At 32.4% G+C, this 21,171-nt stretch overlaps 5 protein-coding genes and 1 long non-coding RNA gene across 12 annotated transcripts in view; 4 read left to right on the top strand and 2 right to left on the bottom strand.

Moving 5' to 3' along the window:
- Positions 1-1,124: 1,124 nt before the first annotated feature.
- LOC123683450 (SPRY domain-containing SOCS box protein 3) lies at positions 1,125-3,638 on the top strand. 2 transcript variants are annotated; one of them, XM_045622511.1, is made up of 5 exons: positions 1,329-1,466; positions 1,528-1,627; positions 2,184-2,418; positions 2,508-2,738; positions 3,079-3,638. In XM_045622511.1, the coding sequence occupies exons 2-5, from the start codon at positions 1,574-1,576 to the stop codon at positions 3,357-3,359; spliced, it is 801 nt and encodes a 266-aa protein (XP_045478467.1). In that variant the 5' UTR covers positions 1,329-1,466; positions 1,528-1,573; the 3' UTR covers positions 3,360-3,638. The 2 variants fall into 2 exon arrangements, with proteins under 2 accessions (XP_045478466.1, XP_045478467.1); XM_045622510.1 differs by having other exon boundaries at positions 1,125-1,627.
- A 457-nt stretch (positions 3,639-4,095) lies between these two features.
- LOC123683454 (acyl carrier protein, mitochondrial) lies at positions 4,096-5,256 on the top strand. The gene is made up of 4 exons (XM_045622518.1): positions 4,096-4,362; positions 4,460-4,570; positions 4,603-4,713; positions 5,014-5,256. Exons 1-4 carry the CDS (start codon positions 4,219-4,221, stop codon positions 5,191-5,193), a joined length of 546 nt encoding a protein of 181 aa, XP_045478474.1. The 5' UTR covers positions 4,096-4,218; the 3' UTR covers positions 5,194-5,256.
- Positions 5,257-5,474: 218 nt separating this feature from the next.
- Positions 5,475-6,091, bottom strand: LOC123683455. Its single transcript, XR_006747982.1, has 2 exons — positions 5,954-6,091; positions 5,475-5,743 (listed from the first exon to the last, which is right to left on the bottom strand). It is a non-coding gene; the product is annotated as an uncharacterized LOC123683455 (long non-coding RNA).
- A 100-nt stretch (positions 6,092-6,191) lies between these two features.
- Positions 6,192-11,205, top strand: LOC123683447 (kinetochore protein NDC80 homolog). Its single transcript, XM_045622508.1, has 14 exons — positions 6,192-6,564; positions 6,720-6,846; positions 6,947-7,027; positions 7,084-7,297; positions 7,427-7,515; positions 7,744-7,828; positions 7,933-8,051; positions 8,120-8,237; positions 8,408-8,613; positions 8,738-8,857; positions 9,092-9,283; positions 10,518-10,633; positions 10,839-10,941; positions 11,001-11,205. The coding sequence occupies exons 1-14, from the start codon at positions 6,317-6,319 to the stop codon at positions 11,103-11,105; spliced, it is 1,923 nt and encodes a 640-aa protein (XP_045478464.1). The 5' UTR covers positions 6,192-6,316; the 3' UTR covers positions 11,106-11,205.
- Positions 11,206-11,214: 9 nt separating this feature from the next.
- Positions 11,215-20,502, bottom strand: LOC123683446 (dynein axonemal assembly factor 5). Its single transcript, XM_045622507.1, has 10 exons — positions 19,779-20,502; positions 19,495-19,678; positions 19,154-19,299; positions 18,472-18,704; positions 18,040-18,249; positions 17,617-17,929; positions 17,364-17,546; positions 13,680-13,973; positions 13,424-13,615; positions 11,215-11,430 (listed from the first exon to the last, which is right to left on the bottom strand). Exons 1-10 carry the CDS (start codon positions 20,416-20,418, stop codon positions 11,312-11,314), a joined length of 2,514 nt encoding a protein of 837 aa, XP_045478463.1. The 5' UTR covers positions 20,419-20,502; the 3' UTR covers positions 11,215-11,311.
- A 284-nt stretch (positions 20,503-20,786) lies between these two features.
- The window catches only part of LOC123683444 (tight junction protein ZO-1), a 91,826-nt gene continuing 91,441 nt past the window's right edge, over positions 20,787-21,171 (top strand). For 3 of the 6 annotated variants that reach the window (XM_045622501.1, XM_045622505.1, XM_045622504.1), the window contains exon 1: positions 20,788-20,981. In XM_045622501.1, the coding sequence (XP_045478457.1) occupies positions 20,880-20,981 (102 nt within the window). In that variant the 5' untranslated portion in view covers positions 20,788-20,879. Of the gene's footprint in view, positions 20,982-21,171 lie in introns of all 6 variants that reach the window. The other 3 variants (XM_045622494.1, XM_045622496.1, XM_045622499.1) reach the window with 2 other exon arrangements.

The following is a 21,171-nucleotide window of genomic DNA, read 5'->3' as shown; positions in this document are numbered from 1 at the left end:
TTAAAAGTTGAAAATCACCTTTTTTTGTTTCATTATTCATATTATAGTTATTCAAATAAGAAGATTTTAATTGTTTCTGGTGAGAAAATATAGAAATGTTTTCTGTAATTAATTAACCTACATTTTGAAATGTTTTCACAAATCAGTAAATGGAACAAGGGGTCTACCGCATAGAATATAATAACATTATCTCTGTTTTGTTTTTAAGATGTTCAAGATAAATAATTTTAAAAACTAAAACGGGCAATTTATCCTTGGATGAAGGTGAGAAATTTACTGAATATCACTCTTCAATAAGATATTAATAATATTTTGTTTATAAATAAAATAAAAACAAAGTAATTTCTACAAATATTTTATTATCTGCGATAATTGTTTCGCAACACTGTGGCTTAATCAGGATACATTTTTTGATTGATAAGAATACAGGGCTTGAAGGAAACTTATGTAGGTGACGAAAAAACTCCACATAGTTAGAAAATATGAATTTCGCATAGGACATCATAAACTTTACAGTTTGAACAATTTACCGGTTAAGATTTCCAAACTATTTGAAGAAATGCAATAATGTGTACATCTGTTTCTTCGTTAAACAATATATGTATTTGGGAATTAAACCTGTTTATTCCAAGGGTTTTTTGATATGGAGATTTTCGAATTTGTTATTAAAAATATGGTCCCAATTTTTTAAATGATTCGCCTATGTTGAAAGCGAACTATCAGTTGTATACCTTTATTGGTGTTCATTTATTCTTTTCTTGTAAGATCTTCCTGTCTGTCCAGACTTACATAGTCTATAATATAAACCATAGGACAATAATTGCAAGTTAACTTGTAGACACCGGATTTATTTTCTTTATTCGTTTTGTCTTTGTTATTTTTGATAAAAATTTATGAATTGTTCCTTGTTTTAAAAGATATTGTGTAGTTGAGTTCACTGTTCAGGTGTTGAGCACTTTTTTCTGAGATATTATTAACATAAAATAACGAAAAATATTTATCATCAATATTGATAATAAACTTTTTAATTTAGCTGGTTCGCGTCCCCTCCATCCTCATTTCCTTGCCCTTGCTTGAAGATTTGACGTGATTCAAAAAAGATTATAAATACTTATCACAGAACAAGAAGTAGTAGTTCAGTCAATAGCTAGTCAATAGATCACTTGCAGTCTGTTATGATTGTGTTTTTATAACCATAGACTACATTGTCATAACATAAGTCTGTGAGCTAAGGTAGTAGAAAGATTTGTGTTGTGTTAGTTTTTTTGAATTCTGTTCATATTTTTCTTCTTAATTGTAAACAAACTAGTTGAAACATTCTAATAAAATGGCAATAAGAACTGTTCCATACAATGAATCTATTCACTGCTCGGAAAAATGTTTGTCGAAGTTTCTAAACGGTAAACTTGAATGTGATTGCGGCAACGATATACGAATATATGAGTGGTTTTGGGAAAAAGATGAAGGTGAAACCAATTTCCAACTAGATCCAAAAAATTTTATTGTCACTTTTCATCCGGTTTACAGTTCTGGCACCTCCGTTGTGCGAGGTAACAAACCTTTCCAACAAAATATGCATTATTACTGGGAAATGAAGATGATATCAAAGTTATATGGGACTGATGTGGTAAGTAAAATTCAATTTTATCCATTTTCTTCTGTGCATATTACACATATTCTCTATTTATCTCAAAAATTTGAAATGAATTATTGTTCTATATTGCATCATAGTCAGATGGTCAAATTATCTAGTGAATATAATCAATATTGTGAAAGATCTAATTGACCTGAATCAGCTGAACTTGGGTTGAAATTTTGCAATATTATATGCCGTGACACTATGATTTATTTACTATTTTGATGCTAATGAATGATATCTATCAGCAACATGCAATATGTTGTTGATGGAATTTTTGTTATTGCTTGGAAAAATTTATTTTTTTGAACAAATAATTGTACCATAATCATCTAATAAGTTGATTACTCTATTTAAAATAATATCCTTTCAAATATCACTCATTTCAATATTTTTGAAATTTCATTGGAAACCATTATTATAAGTGCAAATTTTTTAAAACTCGAACTAGAAAATCAAATACCTATGTGTAGCATAAAAAAAGTTTACTTTTTGAATCAAACATAATTTTTTTGATTACGTATTTTACTTTAAATTTTTTTCACAGATGATAGGAATAGGTACAAAGGAAGGATTTCAAAATTTTACAAATTACAGATTCAGGTTTTGTAGTATGCTGGGATTAGATAATCAAACATGGGGTTATTCTTATCATGGTAAAATCCAGCATGACAAGTTAACACGGATATATGGGGAAGGTTTTGGTTTATCTTCCAAAGTGGGTGTTCATTTGGATATGTGCACTGGAAAGTTAGAATATTACCTTAATAGAAAACCACTTGGTGAGTGATTCATTTAAAGATTGACAATTACAATAATTTACAAAAGCATTAAAATAATTTTCCATTTATCATGATTAATTTTGTTCTAGGTGTTGCATTCAGTGGCTTGAAAAAGAAAGAATTGTATCCTATGGCATGTGCTACTGCCGCTCAATCTTCTATGAAGCTAATTTGTGCTGTATCACAAGAACAAACCCTGCAAATGTTATGTCTCCAATGTGTTCATCAGAATTCGTATCTCTATGAAAAATATTCTTCTATTCCTGGTCTTTGTAAGATATATAGACAGAAGTATTTTTGGATGACTCCTAAAATATCTAGTGAGTATTAAAAATTTTTTTTTTTTGTAGAAACCATGAAAGAGAAAGATTCAAATTAATTGTGTGGAGGGTTATAAAGGATTTCAAATAATGTTGAATGTTTAATTTTTTTGGACTGGAAATACTTTAATCACTGAATGTAGTTCCACTACTATTATTAAATCAATTAAACATGATATAATATGTGTTCACAAATATGATTACAAATATAATATAAAAACACAAATTTAAGGAATGAATACCACTAAAATAGAAATTTGCATTTGGTCTTTTCAGTTATTCTAAATGAAGTTCATCATAGAAAATTACAATATTCTAATAACTTCTATATTTTTTCCAGCTTCAATACCTACCAAAGAACAAGAAGAAGAAGAGTTATATTTTTTGGCTTTGAACAACAATTCTGCAAAAAGGAAACAAGAAGCGAATTATCTTGTTACACCAAAGTCGAACAAGAAATCCTCAACTGAATTTTGTTCATCCAGGGAGCCCAATTTGTCCTCCAATTCTAATAGAGCATCACCTCTCAGAATGGATTTACAACATGTGCCAAACGATAGTTTATTGAGATTCCTATCTCAAGGAACACTTGATCATTCAGATGATTTGGACAGTCCTTGATTGTTTATTGTGAATTTGTTGGTTGCAAATTTTGTTTGAACTGTTGAATAATTGAATTCCGATTGAAAATCATTTCACTTATTGATGATCTCAGAGAAAAAGTGTGCTATGGAAATATTTGTATCCCTGTTTTAAAAGTGCTATTCTGCAATTAACTTGTTTTTTTTTTATTGAATTCACATATTTATTTTATTTAAGTTTGAAATGTTTATGTATATTAATTAAGTGTATTAGGTAAAAATAAATTGTTTTTTAATACAATATATTAATAATACTTTATTTGCATTCAATTACTCATACAAACAATACATCTATCTGCCTCCAAAACCTTTCCTTAGAAATTAGGGATTCTTTCATTTGAGACCCAACATAATTTTCATTTCCCTAGATTTTTAATACAAAAAAAGAACTGGATAGAATAATTAAACCTAAACAATGTGTTTATTAAAAAACATTTTCTTCCAAAATTTCCTAGGCCTCTGAATAATTCTGCGATTAGGATAATCTATTTTTTCTAAGCATTGACACTATTCAAATACGATCTTAAAAACATTCTTGTGTCTTTTATAAAATCGATGAATTCGTCATATACTGGTTTTTTGATTAATATAAAACTTATTTTATACAATTATACGCAATAATCGAAGTTGATGATTAGTAATGCAAGTTATCCCATCCGTCAAATCCAGTTATTGAGAATAAAGAAGACGAGAACATAGATGAGATTGAGGTTAGCAAGGATATTGTCCAATTTGTCAATGACAAATTGACAATTTTCGTCTTAAACGTGCATGAGATATTTCAAATTTTAATATTTGGAAAATATTTTTAGGGAAAATTATTAAAGAAATACAAAAAAATGTCAGGACTAGCTAGAGGTTTGCGGCTCTTGAGTATGAGTAGGTCAGTAAGACAATTCTCGAACAGATCGGTTCTTATTGGATTGAGTAAGCGTCCTATTCATACTCCTGGATTATTTTCTAATGAAATTTCTGCTAGCCAGGTAATTATAGCCTTTAATGATAGGTAAATGCACAAATTCAATTAAATTCAAATAAGCATTCGAAGTATTACATAACTGATTAACCTAACTTCACTAGATACAACTTCGATTTTATTCACCAGAAATTAAGAGTAAACCTTCTGAAGAAGAAGTGAAAAAGCGAGTCCTGAACGTTTGCGCTTCTTACGATAAGGTCACAGCTGAGAAGGTATTAATTTAATTGTATTTCTCCTTTTTTAGAGGTCCAGGTTGCCACGATTTTACAGCTCCAAACCGCCTCTTACTATTGATCTAATAAGTCAAAGAGTTTGTCTGGTGCTTAAATTGTACGATAAAGTTAACCCAGAAAAGGTATAGTTTAGCTTTCATTGATATGGCAACAACAATTTAGCATTGTTAACTTTTAGTTGATGTGAATTGAGATAAATTTCAACTAATTTTTTTCATTGAATACAAAAATGTTATTTTGTATCATTGTATTAATAATGAATTCACAATAATCTACTTCGGTTTCTGATATTTTTAATCCATATACATGAAAATATTTATGATGATAATTTAAAAAATTTGTTTTGAAATGAGTTTGTTGTTATATCATTGTGGCATCCTGGTCTTTTTGTTGAACCTCACTTATTGTGTTTTTCGTTTCAGCTGACTTTAGATTCTCATTTCATGAATGACTTAGGTCTTGATTCTTTAGATCATGTTGAAGTGATCATGGCTATGGAAGATGAATTTGGATTTGAGATTCCTGATGCTGATGCAGAAAAACTTCTCAAACCTGCAGATATTGTTAGATATATTTGTGATAAAGAGGATATTTATGAATGAACATACTTTAGATTGTAGTATAATTGATGTTTAAGTTGATAAGTAAAGTAAGCCAATACTGAAGTTTCATTGTAATATTTAAGATGATGTATTTGAAGATTCTAAAGTTATTTTCAAAAAATAATAATTCAAAGATATAGTCATACTGAGTTTCTACAGCTCTTGATAATATAAATATTTTGATGACTTAGCGCTTTTAATTTGTATTTTAAGGTTTATTTGAAGAATTTTCAATAAAATGAAAATCTCATGTTTCTTGTGGGATTCTTCAAATTCCTTCAGTTATTTGATCGTTCGATTTAAAATTGAACATTACTGAAAAACAATAATACCCAGAATTATGATGAAACTGGGCTGAGTATAAATATTGATAAGTATTCCCATTTGGCATTTCTTCTTACATCACTTCCAGATTGGAAGGTTTCTTCAAGGGTGAGCACGCCCCCTTCATTATATCTGCCTCTGCTTCCAGTTCATTAGATATTTCTCTGACTGATATAAGCATAGCTTCCGGGATTGCCTCAGATATCCAAGGTTCTAATAATGTAAACTAATTGTTTACAACAAAATAATAAAGAAGATAATATATTACAATGCATTTTTATGAAAAAATATTTTTTAAACAATGATTGTACCCAAGTGATCGAACTGCCAGCTAATTTCACATTGCCAGTGAAATCTAGCAACTTATGTGAAAAAATAAACCGCAAAGAAAACAGAGTAGAAGATAAGCTGTTATAACATGCATTCATATACCTACCAAATGCAACTATACGAAAGTCGACAAGGAAAACATTTTAGTCGTTATTTGAAACATGATTTTATGAGATCATTCATATAAGGTTGTAGAATAAGGCGTTGAAACTAACATAAAAGAATATTGAAGTTTTTGTTTATGTATAATGATTAATGAATTTATTTTGTTTCTATCAATGGAAAGACATTCGAAAATGTAGGATTTTGACATCTTTTCTGTCTTGCGCAATATAATTAATAATTTGAAATTGACATTTATCGTTGACCGTTGTTGGCTATGGCAACGTACTTGCAGAAATAAATTTTTGCTTTGAACAACTAAATTTTAACTTTATTTTGATATAACAGGCACATATTTTACAATAAAATGCGCAGATCAAGAAGTTTTTCGAATATTCCACTGCCCACGTCTAGAAGAAATCTTTCAAATGATAATTTGAGTGTACGTTCTTCTCAACAAGATGTGAGAACGTCTCAACTAGGTGTGAGGACGTCTCAACAAGGTGTGAGGACGTCTCAACAAGGTTTGAGGACGTCTCAACAAGGTTTGAGGAGATCTGTTAGCTCTAATAATCTCTTTTTGGCAACAAGATCAGCTGTTACTGTTGACTCAAGGTTTGTTCATTGTTCTTTTTTTGAACATTTTATTTTGATTGTTCAAAGTGTATTCCAAAATTGTTTTTTCTATTCTTTTGACGAATTTCGACAAAGAGATTATTATTGTCCTTTAATTCTCAGAATATTCATACTAAATATTTACATATTTTCAGAGAAAATAATGATATACTTGGGTCAACTAATAAAAATGCTAGTAGAAGGATTACTGCAACTCCTTTACGTTCCATAGGATCTTCTAGTGTATGTCGTAGAATCAATGCTACTCCTCTCTCTCACTGTGTGAGTAATATATCTTCACAAAAATCTTTCTTCTGATAGAAGTGAAAATATAAATTGGGCTCTGGAGTGTCTTATATAATAAATAAATAATCATTTTCAGAAAGTGGCTGCTTCTCCAGCTCCTCTTCTCACTACTAATTTAATAAATGACAAAAAGTTTAGTTCTGATCAATTAAGAAAGGTGAGATTTTCATTTGCTTGAATTCAAGTCTTATTCACAGATTAATTTTATTTCAGATTTCTACTTTTCTTGAGGAGAAATGGGAAGTATTCGATCCAAAGTCTCTGAAGCCTCTATCTCTAGGAAGTTTTGTACAAATAATTTCTCTGCTTTTCAAAGAAATAGACCCTAGGATTAAAATCAATATGCAAAATTATAAGGAAGTTGTGTTTAAATATTTGAAACTATACAAATATCCGGGTCCTGTTACAATGTCCTTGCTCAAATCAGGTAATAATTCTTTACATATTAATTTTAAAATTAATCTATAAAAACAAATATTAAAATCCTTTTTGGAACTAAATTCTATCCATCTATTTATTAGTTCCACCGTGGAATAATAAAATAAAATATTTTCAGTCAATACTAATATCTCTTGGACACAGGTAATGTCTATTTTTGGTTGGTTGGTTGACCTGATCGGAGAGATGACGAGTTTACCCAATGAGGTTAGTTTCTAGATCTAGTGGAGTACTTCCTTATGGAATTCTTTGCTCAAATGATAAAGATATTATGAGTATGAATTCTGAACAAAATATATTTTTCTTTATATTCTCCAAATTAGCAAAATTCAATGAGCTCATATTCTCTATCATTTGTTACCCTTAAAAAAAACATGAGAAAAATCCCTTTATTGAAAGGGAGCTATAATTCTGTGTAAAATAATTTAATTGCAGTATCTTTTGCGTAAATATATACTTCATAATGCCAAAGAGTGCCAATCAGGAAATGAAAATAAGGAATTGTACATAGAATATATTGGTGAGTTTAAATAATTATTTCATAAGTTAAAATGAATCCAAAAGAGACAGTGTTTGGTTTCTAATGATATAAAATTAATGAAAAATATCTATTTAATATTTCAGAGGAATATTTAAATTTTGATAAAAGTGAAGCTGATACGCTAGAAAATGAATTCGAAATATTGAGGCAAGAAGCAGAAATCAAAAGGAATGTCATAGATGAACAGAAGAAAATAAAAGTTGTGAGTGTTAAGATTTTTCTTGATCCATTATATCTCTGAGTATTTTTTAAAATTTTGTTTTTATGCAGTCTTTGTTGGAAAACCTGGAACGCATGAAGTCAGAAATCAAGGAATTCAAAGAGAATAATATTGAAGCTGAAATTGAGAATGAAACTAGAATATTACAATCAGAGAACAAAATGCTAGGTAAGGATAAGGTAGCAAAATAGTGATAAAATATATGAGAACTCCAAGCAGCTAAATGCCTCTATGATGCAAACAGAATGTTTTCTATTAAAGTATTCATTGTATTAAAAAATATTTTCATTGTTCAGTATCTTATCTAATACATCTATTAATTATTATTATACTTGTAGCAAAAGAAATTGATGATTTGAAGCAATCTATTTATGAAATACAACAAACAATTTCTAATCAAAAATATTCATTGACGGATAAACAAGAGCTGTTGAAAAAGTTTGAAGATAAAAAGTATTCTGTATCTCTAAGGAAAGAGGAGCTACAAAATTTGTTGATGTTAAAAGACGATTTTGACTACAAACAAACAAATTTCAGAAGACAGGTATGGGACATTGATTTTCCTAGCAGTTGTTCAAGCATCTTATGGAATCACTATTTACTTTTTAGTAAATAGTAATATTGAGTGTCAAAATATTTCAAATATATCAAGTAGGTACATATTTTAGATTGAAAAAGAAATCCATGAGATCAACGGCAGACTTGTAGAACTCAACCTATCGAATTTTATTGATGCCAGAATAATTCGTTTACCAGATTCTGGAATGGGTCAACCAAAATTTGCAGAGGTAAGCGGGAATATGCTATCGGCAGCTTTTTTATATACTCCCAAATTCATCATTGTTATTAATTGATGAAGTTGAATTCATCAATAGGACATTATTTTATTTCGTAAAGATTATTTTGATATGAATAATAAATATTACTTTATACTATTTCATTTTAAACATTACTTTGACTAATTACATTCCTACCAGAGAAATTTATTTGAGGTTAGAATTAAATGTTGTTTTAAATTTTAGGAAATTGAACAGAAAAAACAGTTATTGATAGATATTGCTAAGAAGATTGATTTTAAGTTTGAGGAATCAAAAAAGACTTTAGCAATGAAAGAGAAAGAATTTGGTCAGTTATGTGATGAAGTTGAAAAATTTAAATCAAGTAATGATACCCTAAAGCAAAAAATAGAGAAGAGTACTGTTGATATAAATCGGGTGAGTAAATTAGCAAAAATATACAGGGCAAGTCTTGAAGTTGTTCATGAAATTCAATCATAGATCTCCTCTTATCAAATATTTTTTCATCTACCATTTTTCCAGATTCGGCTCAGGAGAAAAGATACTGGCTATTACAAAAATTTGTTTTCCTTTATAGCTTTAACATGACCATTCAGAATGCATGAAATGAATTTCAGTGTGAAGCTTTCTATAACTAAGAGACATATTCTTAAATTATCAATTTTTTTCTTCTAAAGTTGAATTTAATGTACCGGGTTTTTCACCATAATTTGACCACCCCTTCACATTTGTTACTGGAAGAGGTACAAAAAAATGTTTTCTACAAAAGTTTCACGAAATCGACTAGTGTTTTTTAAAATGATTTCACAAAACGAAATATATACAGAGTGGTCAACATATTGATTGCAACTTCATTTTTTCAAATGGAACACCCTGTATATTTTTCTATATTTGACTAGCCCTTTTTCCCCTGATTTCGAATATATAACATATGTTTGGCCTATTTCCCTTATTCTGAGTACCACCTGGCCTGCTCAGTAATCAGTTTTCAAGTGGTAGGCTGCGATAACTCAAAATGCCCTTTTTTGAGTTATCTCGTTAGCAATTTGACTATATGTCATATCGTTGCCTACGAAATAACTCAAAAAAAGGCATTTTGAGTTATCGCAGCCTACCACTTGAAAACTGATTACTGAGCATGCCAGGTGGTACTCAGAATAAGGGAAATAGGCCAAACATATGTTATATATTCGAAATCAGGGGAAAAAGGGCTAGTCAAATATAGAAAAATATACAGGGTGTTCCATTTGAAAAAATGAAGTTGCAATCAATATGTTGACCACTCTGTATATATTTCGTTTTGTGAAATCATTTTAAAAAACACTAGTCGATTTCGTGAAACTTTTGTAGAAAACATTTTTTTGTACCTCTTTTAGTAACAAAGTTAAAGGGGGGGTCAAATTATAGTGAAAAACCCGGTACACCTGTATAAGTGTAAAATAACTTTTATTCTGTTGATCATTTCACAATTGTTCTTAAGGAGAAAATAATAGATAAATTGATATCGTCTTGTTTATAGAAATTACAATTTGATACTTAACATTAAAAGTCGTTCACTAGGTATTTTATGCAGACAAGAAAAAATTAAAATATGAATTACTATTGACAGTTTTAAACATTCTAAAAGTGAAAATTTTTGAACTGATTTCAGGTCATGTTCGAATGTGATGAATACAGGAAACAACAAGAAAAAAAAAATAAGAATATGACGAAGATTGTTACTGATATTGAGGCTGTTAAAGAGGAAAGAAACAAAATAGTAGAAGAGTAAGATATCTATCGAATGATAAAGTTTGAAGAATTTTTTTGGGACTTCTTTTCAAAAATCCTTGAATTAATCATCCAACTTGTTTATTTTTTCCTCTCCAAAGAAGATGCCTTCCGAAATAGTACACTGTCAACTAATATGTAGTTTTAAAAAAAAATTCAAAGGCATACAATTGTATAGTTCTTTAACATAATTATTTTTCAGGCTTTTATTTTTGAAAGGAGAAAACGATAAACTTAATAAATTTGTACTCAAAGTATCCAAAGATTTTTATACACAAGCATTAAACAATGTAACTCAAATGCAAGTAAGTACATACCTGAATAATTATTTACATTTCGAGTCTGACTTATATATATTTTTCAGGAGATCAAGACCAATTTAGCAGAAAAATCATTGAAAGCTTATGAAAAAATGGTTTATAAAAAAAGAGAGTTTGTTCGAATGTTGTACGAAAATATTAACAACTAAAAAAGTTGTAATTGTTATTGTTTCGATATATATCTAATTTATTAATTTTTTTTATAGTGAATGAGTTATGTTAATTGATTTATTTTTTGGTAAATAGAAAAATCATACAAACTTTATAACCAGTTCTTTTATTTTATTCAGAATTCTTTACAAACAGATAAAATGGGTGAGAAATGAACATCAACTATCCCGCAGCATCCAATTATTCATTTGAGAGCATCTATTAAAGATTCACAACCTTTTTGATTATGCAGCAATGATTTTTGTTTTTCGAGCTTGGCAATAAGTTGTTCTTTATTGATTTTAGCAATTGTTTTAAGTACACCTGCAAAAAAAGATTTAGAATATTAGCAATTCAATGAAAATGGTTCAAACAAAATTGCATTCTAACATGAAATATTTTTATTATATGAGACTAAACTGATTGCTGGAAAGATGAATTACAAAGTAAGAATAATCTAAGAAAGAGAACTATTGGAGAGTAGAGAGAGAAATTTTTATTGATGGACCTGAGTCTTTCTATGGGCTAGGAAAAGCCCAATATAAGGCAGTGGTCCAGAAATGGGAGTTGAATAACAGGATAACCCACTGGACAAACCCTCCTGGACTTACTCAGGCCAAGAAATTCGTGATGATTTCAACTATCTACGCCAGAAAGCTCTTGCAGCTCTCACGAGCCGAGCTTCATGTGATGGTGGAACTGCTGACGGGGCACTGTCAGTACAAACATAATGGGAGATTAAAAGCCAAGGCTCCTAACGATGTCGTCGGTTTCGTTAACCGTATCGACGGCCTTCCTGGGTTTGTATGAATAGGTAGGGTTAAGAACAAAAAATCAAATGGGTTGCAGTTCCCGGAAGGCTAACAGAGCCGCTACGATCCCGATTCAATGAATAATAATAATAATAATGGTAGGTCTGTACAGGGTGGGCAAATAAGCGAGGTAAGCGGCTATATCTCAGGATCCACTCATCGTAGAGACTTGCAGTAAAAAACACACTGGAAATTGTTTTGAAGTCCATACCTCTACCGCTAGGGGGCGTAATAGCTATCGTCGAGTAGAAAAATGAATTTTACTCGAAAATGTTTCATATGAAGTTGAAGAAAAAATATCATCACTGTAATCCTTGGAAAATTCTCTATCTTCTTGATTTGGCACTTTCGAATTCACGACATCAAATAAGGGTAGGAAAAGGGAGAAATCTGACTGATTGAAATGCCTGTAACTTCAGTTTGGCTCTACATTTTTGAGCAAATTAGATCTCGTCTGAAAGATAATATCTTGTTGATTGAGGACAAAATATACTCATGATTAATTTGTTTTTGCTGCTTTCGATAGGGGCGCTAAGACAGAAGTTTATTGTTACGTTCATTTTACTACGAAATTTCAAATGTAATGATAGGATTTTCTTAACAGAAACAGAAGTTCTATCAAATTTGCACGAAAAAACCTGAAGGTCGCAGAGCAATAGTTTCAGGCGTTCTGAAGTTATGGCCGAAAGAAGATATTCTTCAACTGATGCACTGCGAAAAACTAGAAGCTCGCAAAGCGATAGCTTCAGGCCTTCTAGAGTTATGATCGAAAAAAGACACAATTTGGTTTTTCAGTGCATCAGTGGAATAATATCACTTTTTGGCGATAACTCCAGAAAGCCTGAAGCTATCGCTTTGCGACCTTCTAGTTTTTTCATACAAATTTGATGGAATTTCTGTTTCTGTTAAGAAAATCCTATAATTACATTTGAAATTTTGAATAAAATGAACAAAACAATGAACTTCTGACTTAGCGCCCCCTATCGAAAGCAACTAAAACAAATTTATCATGAGTATATTTTGTCCTCAATCAACAAGATATTATCTCTCAGACGAGATCTAATTTGCTCAAAAATGTTGAGCCAAACTGAAGTTACAGGCATTTCAATCAGTCAGATTTCTCCCTTTCCCCTAACCTTATTTGATGTCGTAAAATCGAAAGTGACAATTCAAGAAGATAGAGAATTTTTCAAGGATTACAGTGATGATATTTTTTCTTCAACTTCATATGAAACATTTTCGAGTAAAATTCATTTTTCTACTCGACTATAGCTATTACGCCCCCTAGCGGTAGAGGTATAAACTTCAAAACAATTTCCAGTTTGTTTTCTTGTACACTTTAGTGGTAAAAAATTTTACCGCAAGTCTCTACGATGAGTGGATCCTGAGATATAGCCGCTTACCTCGCTTATTTGCCCTCCCTGTACAAACAAAATTGAAAATTCAAGGAAGGTTTTGTCATCAATGAGAGACATAAAGCTCATGAGTAAAGTTGTCCAAATTACCATATATCAAATCTTGAATATTTTCTTCATCATCGTCGAAATGTATTAGTAGGGTATCTATTATCAAATCATGATGTGCCTTGTAGTGAACTGCTTTGAAGTCATCTGGGCAATCTTCAAATATATCCACTAGTGCCCTCGTTGTACCTTCCCGTACTTTTTCTGTAGGATCATCGAGGCGTTTCATCATTTCTAAACGAAAAAAATTGAAAAAATTAAAGTGATAAATATCTGCCGGAAGGTATCATTGCTTTACCAGGATAAATTTTGATCAAACTATCCGAGTTCCATATATTCTTTTGAACCGCTATCTGTTTCAACAAAACCAAGCATTCCAAGGCTAAAACCCTACTCTTCCAAGCAGCGTCTTCAACTAATGAAAGAAGAAGTGGCAGCAGTTTGTCAAAAAGTGGTTGAAAACTATCACCATTTGCGAACAGGTCAACGTTAGGCGCTGGAGACAGAGCAGTTTTCAGACATGTAGCAACCATTGTTCTCATAGCTTCTGCGGTTCTTCCTGCATGCCAAACCAAAGAAGGGATGAATACATCTGAAATAAAGAATTGTTTATTTGTTGGAGGATATGAAAGAGTTATGTTATTTGTTTGTTCACTATAAAAACGATTCAAATAGGGTAGGGATTTGCTCTATAATAGACGGTTGACCTAGTGTATGGCCTCTTGGAGAGGCTTACAACAGGCGGATTTAACGTCCAGGCTTACGCCGACGACATAGTGGTGACGGTTAGAGGCAAGCATGTGGGCCCAATAAGTAGCCGAATGCAACTTGCTCTCAAAACTATTGAAAATTGGTGCGGGGAAGAGGGGCTTACTGTCAACCCCTCGAAAACATCAATAATCCCGTTCACTAGAAGAAGGAATCTCGACCTCAGAGCTCTGGTCTTAAATGGTCAGACTCTGCACTTCTCTAGTGAGTGTAAATATCTAGGTGTTATCCTGGACAGTAAACTGAACTGGGGGAAACATATAGATAAGACTCTTTCCAGAGCCACGGCGGCTATGTGGGCATGCAAAAGACTCTTTGGAAAGACATGGGGAGTGAAACCGAAAATGGTACTGTGGTTATACACAGCGGTGGTACGCCCTATTGTCACCTATGCATCTCTAGCATGGTGGACAAAAACCGAGGAGGTCACCACACACATCAGATTGCAGAAAATGCAAAGGCTGGCGTGCATTGGTGTCACAGGAGCTATGCGCACAGCTCCTACGGCAGCGCTGGAGGTCATACTAGACTTGCCTCCCTTACACCTACATGTAAGGAAATGTAGCCTGCTCGAAGCAATAAGGATTTCCCATAATGGAAAGCTCCTTCCTGGGAACTGGGTTGGACATATGAGGATACTGAATCAACTAGATTCAAACCTCCTCGCAAAACCATCAGATATTATGCCAACCACCTACGATTTTGAAACGCCCTTTGAAACGGTTATAAATGACCGTCATAGTGCAATAAGTTTCATAAATCGTCTAGACAAAAAGTCATCCATATGGTTTACAGATGGATCAAAAACAGAGAAGGGCACCGGCATTGGGATATATGGACCTAGACTGAGGATCTCTAAAGCCCTGGGAAGTGAGCCCTCGATTCTACAAGCCGAGATAATGGCTGTTTATGTATGCGCCCAGGAGTGTCTCAAAATGAACCTCAAAGGGGCGCATATCTACATCACCACGGACAGCCAAGCCACGCTGAGATCCCTGGAATCGTGCTGTCAGGGGTCTCTGCTGACTTGGGAGTGCCGTAACACCATAAAGCAACTGGCCAGAGGAAACAAGGTGACTCTACTATGGGTACCAGGGCACTGTGGTGTTGAAGGAAATGAGAGAGCGGACGAGCTTGCAAAAAGTGCATCTAGGCTAAGACCTGCTGGACCTGAGCCTTTCTGTGGGATAGGAAAAGACCAATACAAAGCTGCGGTCCAGCTATGGGAGTTGAACAGTAGGACAATCCACTGGACTAACACTCCTAGACTTGCTCAGGCAAAGAAATTCGTGAAGATTTCACCTACTTACACCAGAAAACTCCTGAAGCTGTCACGAGCGGAGCTTCGGGTGATGGTGGGACTGCTGACGGGGCACTGTCGGTACAAACATCATTTGTACCGTATGGGTAAGTCAGCAGACGAGATTTGCAGGCTCTGTGGATCGGAAGTAGAAACTTCTGAACACTTGATATGCAAGTGTCCAGAGCTGGCTGGCCTAAGAACCATTCACATGGGCAAGCCGGTCCTGGATACCAGAGAGGTAATGGCCAAGGCCCCTAGGGAGGTTGTCAATTTTATTAACGTCGTTGACGACCTCCCTGGGTTTCTATGAATGAGTAGGGTAGTGAACAAAAGATCTGCATGGTCGCAGTTCCCGGAAGGCTCACCGAAGCAAAACGACCCCAGTTCAAATAATAATAATAATAATAGTGTAAGAAGGTTGATTCCGATATAATTCCAGGTATACAGGGTGTTCCTAAATTGAACGTACAAACGAAAAGGGGAGATTCCTTAAGTGAGTTTAAAAAAAAAAAGTCCCATAAACCTGGGGTCGCAAACGTTTCGTTTTCGAGATACAGAGTGTTGAAGTTTGAATTTTTTTCAAGTTTTTTTCTCATAGTATCTACACTCCACAAGATATTCAACTGAAATTTGGCATAGATATTACATTTGAGAGTTCTCACCACGTGACATGGCAATTTCGATAGAAGATCTACAGGGTGATATTTTTTCTGGAACACTGCCACCTGTTCTTCAGCAGACCTTTTTTTTGGTGTGCAACTGTTGATTTGAAAAAATGTAAAAAGAAGCTTTGTTCTTATACTAAACTTTTCGGTCTTTTGTAGTTTTGTCGTATCTACCAACGATTTCGAGAAAAAATATTTTGAACGATTCTCTCGAAATTCTCTTGAAAATCCAAATTATGATGGGAAGGCCACTTTGTAAGCTGTGGTGAATGAATTCAGTGTCAGTTTTTATGGAAATTTTCCTGATCTGTAGCGATGATTCATAAAGATTCGATAAACTCGTATAATCAACACAAAAAATGTATTACAACAAGAAACGTAAAACTAAAAAAAAAAATCATAACAAGAAAACTAAGTAACCCCAAAGGACTGAACTACAGCAAATGTTGAAAATGTCCTCCCCCAACTCTCATACAAGCTTCTGTTCTTCGTCTCATAATACTAATTTGATGTGTCAAAACTGGCACTGAATTCATTCACCACAGATTACAAACTGGCCTTCCTATCATAGTTACGAGAATTTCGAGAGAATCGTTCAAATTTTTTTTTCTCGAAATCGTTGGTAGATACGACAAAACTACAAAAGACCGAGAAGTTTAGTATAAGAACAAAGCTTCTTTTTACATTTTTTCAAATTAACAGTTGCTCACCAAAAAAAAGTTCTGCTGAAGAACAGGTGGCAGTGTTCCAGAAAAAATATCACCCTGTAGATCTTCTATCGAAATTGCCATGTCACGTGGTGAGAACTCTCAAATGTAATATCTATGCCAAATTTCAGTTGAATATCTTGTGAAGTGTAGATACTATGAGAAAAAAACTTGAAAAAAATTCAAACTTCAACACTCTGTATCTCGAAAACGAAACGTTTGCGACCCCATGTTTATGGGACTTTTTTTTTTAAACTCACTTAAGGAATCTCCCCTTTTCGTTTGTACGTTCAATTTAGGAACACCCTGTATATTTGGCTAATGAGATTCCGATTTTTAGTAGGAACTTTCTATTTTGACTGTTAAGATGTATTTGTTTCTTTATTTTTGTATAGTATCAGAACTAACATCGAATAATCTGTATCTTGTTAGCCTCTGTTATTGGTAGACTAGAAAACAAAATGCGATGAAAAATTCAAGTAGGAGTTTCGAATATTAATATGTCGTAAATATTTCTGAGTTTTTCAAACGGTAGGTACCTTTTATGACTTCTTCGAAGAATTGTGTCAAATTGCTGGATTTCTTCAATGTCGTATCTTTGGCTTCAAAAGCGACTGTTAAAGCTAAAAACATTTTTAGTCGACATTCTGCATCTGTATTGGAATCCAAAACTTCCTTCAGGATTGGTAGAATATCATCCAAATGTTCTCCAAAGGCTTCCCCTGAAAAGACAGTGGTATTTTAAGTGAATCGGATGAGTCGTTTCGAGGAAGAAATATTTCTGTAACTTACCGGATTCTGTGAGAACAAGTTCGAATATGCAACATTGGGTAGTGACTAACGTCCAGACAGATGGATCGATGTTGATTTCTTTCAGTAATTTTTTCAAATAAGTGCTCCAAAGGTCAGTCACATTCTCCATATTCAAAGTGGTCCTTAAATTTTCTAAAAGATTTATTCCCATATGAGTGTTTTCAATATCTCTCAGAGCGATTGTTGTTACTAGTATTTTAAAAAGGTGATAGCCCACATTGGACTCTGTTTTCGCTTGATATTTCTCACAAATGGCTTCAACACATTTGACCATTTCTATTTGATATTTTTTCTGAAAATTAACGTTAAATTTTCGAGCTGGTCCAGAAATTCTCAAGATTGCATATTTTGTTATTTCAATTTGAATGTTAGTTTATGAACAACTTGAAAGTAGAAAATTACCTTCCTACTAATACAAATAGCATCAGTTTCTAAAATTTCAGTCACTTCCTCTAAATGACTCCATATTAAATCCTTGGGACTTCCCATTATCAGGCTCCTCAACACAGTTATATGACCATAATGTGAGCAGTTCTCAATTTGTGGAAAAACTAATTTACTCCAAGATTCAAATGGAACAAATAATCCAATTATTTCAGATGCTCGAATTATCTAAAAACAGATATGATACATAAGCAACCATAACAGTTTCTAACTTCTAGTTACCAGATGAAAAAAATACCTTCTTAATACTTATCAGGTGTTTTGGTTTTTTGAACTAATTATGATCGAAACGATTTTACAATCTGTTCTTGAGTTTGAAGAAAAAACAGTTTTTCAAAAAATAAATTTTTGGAAAGTTAATGATATTATCTGAGTTAGAAAGTTACTAACATTATCCACCACCCTCAAATCATCATCTCTAGCAGTAGAGAACATTGCTGGTAGGATTGATTGAAGATGCATGGTAATTAGGCTTTCTGAATGAAGTGCGACAGAGCAGAGAAGTTGACTACACCGGAACCTCACATCAGCTTGCCAACTTTGTAGTTCATTGGCTATAGCTGGTGCTATTTTTCCCACATGTCTTTGAACTAATACTCTGCATCCTAAATTTGGGCGTTTCACTGTAATTCATCAACATGAGATTATTATAACATCAACAAAATTGCAGAAATTTGAATAGGAAAACGGAGGATGAATAAATGTGCAACTTATGAATTGTACACCTCTTCTACACATTGATTATGTCATGACAGAAAACATAATGTTTGGTGTGCCTTCGAGTAGTTTTTATTCAAAAATGGTAATATATAGGTGATATTGTAACAGTGAATGAAAAAATATTATCATGCTATAATAAACTAGTTTTTCTGCCTCGATTGTGTTTGGCTCAAAGTAGTTTCGAGAGGATGGAAACTCATAGCGCCTCGAAATACAAATTATCTGCTACAGAAAATCTAATTTCATTGCTATATTATTTGAACATCCCTTAAACCTGCCTCAACTGTTTCAGTTTGTCCCTATTGAAGTATTTTTCAAAATACTGTTCTTTATAGAAATAAGTAATACTTACAATGATCTAAATAATATTTTGGGGGTTCAATAAGGAAATCCATCTCATCTTTCAAATCCTTTTCATTCTCTTGTTGAAATTGCAGACCAACTGTCTCCCAGAATTCTGTAGCTTCTTTTCTGGTCTCTTCAACCTCATCATTCAATCTTAATGTGTAAAATTAAATATAAGTAATAATTTCGCACTTTATACTGCTATATACTATGTGACAGGAACCCGAACACCCATTTAAACTATTACTTCTATTTAATTATTATGCACAAAGTATTAAAATTATTTCAATGAAATATTAAGTTTTTAACTGAACTGAACCCCTATCAACAATTTTTCTTTTACATTACCCAGTTAACAGAAGAGGAAGTATCTTATGAAAGAAGGAATATCTGTCTCTATATTCGGTCAGCCACTTTTTGGCTACTTGTGCTACAGTTCTCCTGACTATTGGTATGGAATCAAACAATTTTTCTGCCATTGGAATCATTACCATATCCACAGCTTTGTAAGTGCAGTGCATTAAAATTTCACCTGTTTAATGGAGTAATGAAGCTTAGATCATTGAATTTTATGAAATTCACAGATTCTATAACTCAAAATACTTTAATATTCTGAAACAACTGTAACATACCTATACAATTGATGCCTTCTACTCTCACTTTGAACCTTTGATGATTGAAACATGTAAGCACAGGTTTGATTAAACTTTCAGCTTGCAGATGAAAATCTCTAGGCAAGGCTTTCGCAAGTGATACAATACACCTGCAGCTGATTTCCTTTATTGCTGGATATCTATCTTTGACTGTTTCACAGAGAATTGTAACAGCATCATTCAAAAATGGTTTCAATTGTTCGGTTTCAGTGTATTTTGAAATTATTTTGGAAAGGAATACCAATAACTCCAATCTTATTTCCTCAGAATCCTCAATTAGTTCGACGGTTCCAATACGTTCAACAAGAACAGGAAATATATAAGTTAGATAAAAATCATTTATAGGTAGAATATCAATTATCAAAAACGTCAAAAAAGAAATTCCAGTTTCTCTGACCTCTTCGGACTTATCCCTAAGAGTGTTCACCAAATAAACCTGCGTTTCGTTGAATATGTTTCGAAGGTTTTCGTGATCTGGATTCTTTTCGGTCAAAAATGTTTGAAGTTCTTTTAGAGCAAGTTTCCGCTGTTTGCGGTCTTCACTCTGCAATTTGGTACATATCTTTTTTGAATATTTAACTACATCTACTGGTTCGTTTTCTTCGGTTTTCAGCGTCATCTTTATTATTGACTTAATAAAGCTTGATGACAAAGCCGAAAAATAATTTCATGTGAAACTATGACAATATAATTAATTCAAAATAACAACTCGTTACTATGGTAACGATGACATACATCTGTTTTGATTCGATTGAACTACAATAATATTAGTGAACTACTCCTAATTTCCCAGAATTTTCTTCGTTATTTGTAATTATCCACTAAGTTCATTTCACAGAAATATTCTGATTTGAAAATGAATTTATTAATCTATTTTCCAATTACATTCATCCTATAGGCAATCGTTCAAAAACTTTCCCTTTTATTTTGAATTTTATGTGTAGGGCTCTTGTTCACATGCGCCAAGATTACTCATCCAATTTGAATGTAAACCTATGTGCTCTCTTGTGTTGATAAATAAATATCGTAAATAATTTTTTTTTTAATAATTAAGTTGTGAATGATTTAGAGATATCTTTAATGATTTCCCGGCGTGAAAGGGTAGAAGCGATTGAAAGGTGTATAATGTGGATTAATAAACAAAATGAACTCTCTTCACAGACAAGTCTCAACCTGAATGAGGTAAGTGGATTTTTTTTTTGTTTCTTTACTTTTCCCAATATTTATTTCAATTGATGAATTTAATAGCTTTCCATTGTATTTTTTCAACAGATTAAATAAAATGAGTGTTTTTTCGAGTTTTCTCTTATAAAAAAATGAGATAACTGTTCTCAAAAATTATAAAAAATGGTTTTTATAATGAAATTTTGTT

Source organism: Harmonia axyridis, chromosome 6 (assembly GCF_914767665.1).
Source record: "Harmonia axyridis chromosome 6, icHarAxyr1.1, whole genome shotgun sequence".
In the NCBI taxonomy this organism is placed as follows: domain Eukaryota; kingdom Metazoa; phylum Arthropoda; class Insecta; order Coleoptera; family Coccinellidae; genus Harmonia; species Harmonia axyridis.
Note: the sequence above shows the minus strand (reverse complement) of the source record. Positions and strands in the feature narration are given on the sequence as shown.